At 58.5% G+C, this 4,251-nt stretch overlaps 1 protein-coding gene across 1 annotated transcript; it reads right to left on the minus strand.

The window, feature by feature from the left end:
* Positions 1 to 666: 666 nt before the first annotated feature.
* Positions 667 to 3,667, minus strand: AP4.3A (protein kinase family protein). The gene has a single exon (XM_087526015.1). It carries the CDS (start codon positions 3,400 to 3,402, stop codon positions 844 to 846), a length of 2,559 nt encoding a protein of 852 aa, XP_087382141.1. The 5' UTR covers positions 3,403 to 3,667; the 3' UTR covers positions 667 to 843.
* Positions 3,668 to 4,251: the final 584 nt, after the last annotated feature.

Here is a 4,251-nt window from a genome sequence, read left to right on the forward strand (position 1 = left end):
TCCGAAGATGTAAAATAGACACCTTCAGATTGATATTCAAAAGCATTTACATATGATTATGATCTCATAACACCTCAAAAAAGATTATGATCTCATAACAGTGACTAAATATTACTTATTATGAGAGAGTTACATAAAACCTCAAATATAAAAAGTTAACAAGAAAGCTAAATTCCAAACCACAGCAGTTTCACAATAGATCCTCATAGCATTCGGAAATTACTACTGTCCAAAGTTAAAGCACGCATTACATTTTATAGGAACTAATGTGCCGCGAGCAAATTGTCCCCTTTAAAGGAAGGGTTGATTTTTCAAATCATAACCTTTAGAGCAATACTACATCCACGTAATGGTTTACATAAGGTTACAAACTGATCTGACGTGGGACTATTTGATTGGGTTAAAGAAGAAGACCCACCCCACCTGAAAACCGAGGGGCATGTTTAGATTAGTTGGAAGTTTTCGTAGCAGCTACGTAGCTGTTCGTAGGTTTAGGATTTTTGTAACCTTTATTTTGCTTCAAAGTTCATGCGACTATTTTTCCCAGAGAGCACACAAGCACTTATTTTCGAAAGTTCATAGTTAAAAATTGTATGATTTGAACCTTTGAACAATGTGATAGTGCAAGAAAAAATCATGTCTAACTCAATGAGACACTTACCAATATAGTCAACTGAGCTATATATATAGTCACTCTCACTACAAAATCACACGTACAGTATTAATATCCACACAAAATGCACCAGATCTTTTTTTTTGCATATGAACAAAGAAACATACGATAGCCTCTTCTCTGGAATGTAAATTGTCAGCTTACATTAACTGCGATGCATGTTTGATGTTTCAGTGTATGCCAAGAGCCTGCAGTCTCCTCACCAAGGACAGAGCCGCCGCGTTCTTCCTCTCCCACTCCTCCCTGCTCTCCATCCGCCGCTCGAACTTCCTCAGCACCTCGTCGTTGCCGTCCAGAATGCTGACGACTTTCCTCATGCTCGGCCGCGCCGCCGGGTCCGACCGCGTGCACGCGATGCCCAGCTTCGCCAGCCGCACCAGCTCTCGCCGATCGAGCCTGCCGTCCAGCCGCCTGTCCGCGAGCGCCTCCACGCCACGGACGTCCTGCTCCTGGCCGACCTGCACCTTCCTCACGAGCAGCACCTCCGGCGACCTCATGTCCACCGCCATCGCGCCGGTCACGACCTCGAGAACCACCACCCCGAAGCTGTACACGTCGGCCATCGTGGTGGCCTCGCCGCTCTCCATGTACTCCGGCGACATGTACCCGAAGATGCCCCGCGCTGTACCTGAGCCGGTGGGCAAGACCACGTGGGGGTTATTGTGCTCGTTTCTTGACAGGAACTCTGCGAGCGCGAAGCTGCCCAGCCGCGGGCTCCGGTCGGGGTCCAGGAACACCGCCGCCGACGTGATGTTCCGGTGGATGACCTGCTCGTCCCACTCCTCGTGCAGGTACAGCACGGCGGACGCCAGCGCCCTCACGATGCCGTACCTGTGGCGCCACGAGAGGATGCCAGAATTGCTGTGCCGGGCGAGGAGGTGGTGGCTCAAGAGGTTCCCCGGGGAGTGGTCGTAGACGACGAGCATCTCGCCGTGGTCCGTGCACCACCCGCGCAGCTGCACCAGGTTCCGGTGCCGCAGCTTGGCCAGGTTGCAGAGCTCGTTCGCGAACCGGACGCGCAGCGCCGGGCACGTCTTCATGCCCAGCCGCTTCACGAGGACGTGGACGCGCCCGCCATTGCCGTTGTCCAAGAAGCCCTCGTACCCTGTCCCGAAGTCCAGCTCCGCCACCACCTGCGACTCGGAGAAGTCGTTCGTGATCTCCACGATCTCCTTGTACGATATCTCACGCGGAGTGTCCACATTTGGAACTGTCACCGCTGGCCGCGGCGACGATAGTTGGCTGTTGCCGCTCTTATTCTCACCCGAGCCGCCTGTGGGAGACCTGCCGTCTTCTGCGGTGAGGTAGATGGTGGTACCAGCCGCTGTGGCGTACATGTGCTTCGTCGACGCAGCAGAGGTGGCTGTGCTGTTCGTGCCGGCGATTGTTGTCGAGGTACCGGAGTCGTCGGAGGATGAGGTGAGAGAGATGTACTTTGGGAGTGCTAAGAAGGACGGAAGCGCCGGGAGGTCGCCGGAGCAGCTGCCGGAGATGTTCTCCACCACCCACTTCATCGTAGGACGAGCCCTTGGGTCATGCAGCGAGCAGAGGAGGCCGAGGTGGATGAACCGGCCCATGTCGAACATGGCACGCGCACCATCCGGCAGCTTACGGTCACCGGCTTTGAGCAGCTTTCCCTCGTCGGACAGCCGGCGTACCCAATCCAGCATGAAGATTTGGTCGTCGGGGTACGCCAGATCGACCGCCCGGCGTCCGGTGGCCACCTCCAGGAGCACAATCCCGAAGCTGAACACGTCGGACTTGGCCGTGGCCGCGCCCCTGCGCTGGAAACTCTCCGGAGGGAGGTACCCGATGGTGCCGCCGATCCTGCTCGTGTCGATCAGCCGGAACTGGTAGTTGGCCGACGAGGAAAACGACGACGTCGACCGCACGGAAGGCGGCGACGGCAGCACCTCGAGCTTTTTGGTGGGCGGCGCGTCCTCGACGGCGTGCTCGAGCCAGCGGGCGAGGCCGAAGTCCCCCAGGCGGGCGTTGTACTCGGAATCAAGCATGACGTTGCTGGTCTTTACGTCCCGGTGGATGATCTGCGTGTCGAGCTGCTCGTGCAGGTAGAGCAGCGCGGCGGCGAGGCCGGCCACGATGCGCCGACGCCGGTCCCAGCCGAGTGCCGGCGCGCCCGGGGCAACCGAGGCCGGCGCGAAGAGTAGGCGGTCGAGGCTGCGGTTGGGCATGTAGTCGTACACGAGCAGCAGCTCCTCCTCGTCCCGGACGCACCACCCGCGGAGCCGCACGAGGTTGCGGTGCCGCAGCCGGGCAACCGCGGCCAGCTCCGCCAGGAAGGACTTCTCGAAGCGGTCGACGCCGACGCTGGCCACGCACTTGACGGCCACCGTGGTGCCATCGCTCGGCAGCACGGCGCGGTACACCCGGCCAAACCCCCCGCTGCCGAGCACCTCTTGATCACTGAAGCCGCTGGTGCCGATGTAGAGCTCCGAGTAGCTGAACACCCTGGGCCCCGCCGCGCCTCTGATCTTCCTGGCCCCAACCTCGTAGACGCCGTCCATGTCCTCGAAGCCCACCGCCGACCGGGAGTCACGGCAGCCGCAGCGGAGGCAGGACAGCGCGCGGCCGACCTTGTCGCGGACGTACGAGCCCAGCCTCTCCCCGGGGCGCGGCCGGGCGTCGTCGTCGTGGTCGTCGTCAGCGGAGGCCACGAGGACCTCATCCCCGTCCATGGGCAGCACGAAGCACAGCCGGCGGAGCGACATGGACGCGTTGGGCGGAAGATGTTACGTGCGTGTCAGGGGGTGTTTAGCCGGGCATAATTAATGGTGCCCGCGGGCGCGCGGGCGGCGTTTAAAGTTGCGGGGGCGGGCGGGCGGTGGAGGTCTTGATCAATGGGGAATGGAAATGGAATGGGGAGTGCGCGCGCGCGTGGCCACGGAGACGGAGCGGTGGGGGGCAGGTGGGATGGGATAGGAAGGAAGGTGACACAAGATGCCAAGAGGCGCGGCGATAGTGTGAGTGTGGGGTGTGCGACGGCTAAGCAGTTCGCCTAGGTAGCTCGGGTGGTGGCATGCAGCTCATTCATGGTGGGTGGCTCACTCGGTTGACTTGGATGGCGGGTGGGGTGGGGTGGGGCGGGGGGTGCTGGCTGAAAGGGAGAGGCCGCGCGATCCCGGTGCAATGGTTTTCCGGCCACCTATTTCACATGGTTTGGTGGTGCCGGCCGGTGATGTCACGGGCCGGCCGGGTGAAACACAACACACTTCTCCTACCGTCTCCTATGATATGATTGTGTCAACCCGGTGCTCGCTAGGTGTTTGTTTCAACGTTAGCCGCTATTTATGATGTCTCCCATGGTTATAATAAGCCGGTTCTAGCTATGTGTTTCAACGTTTGTCATTATTTTTCCTTATATTTTTATTAGTTTTCTTTCAGTCAATGTCGGGGATGGGAGCCCCTAGCTGACGCTCGCGTGCGTCAAGAAGACGAGCATTCGCGCAGGGCGCGGTTGGATGGGCCGGCCCGTTTCTTGGCGTTACCGCGAGGCAGTGCCAAAAATCCCAAAAAAGAATGCTGTACGTAGGAATCAAACTCCCAACCCAACGATAGAG

The sequence above is a fragment of the Triticum urartu genome, chromosome 5A (genome assembly GCF_056163025.1).
Source record: "Triticum urartu cultivar PI428250 chromosome 5A, HENAU_Tu73, whole genome shotgun sequence".
Lineage (NCBI taxonomy): Eukaryota > Viridiplantae > Streptophyta > Magnoliopsida > Poales > Poaceae > Triticum > Triticum urartu.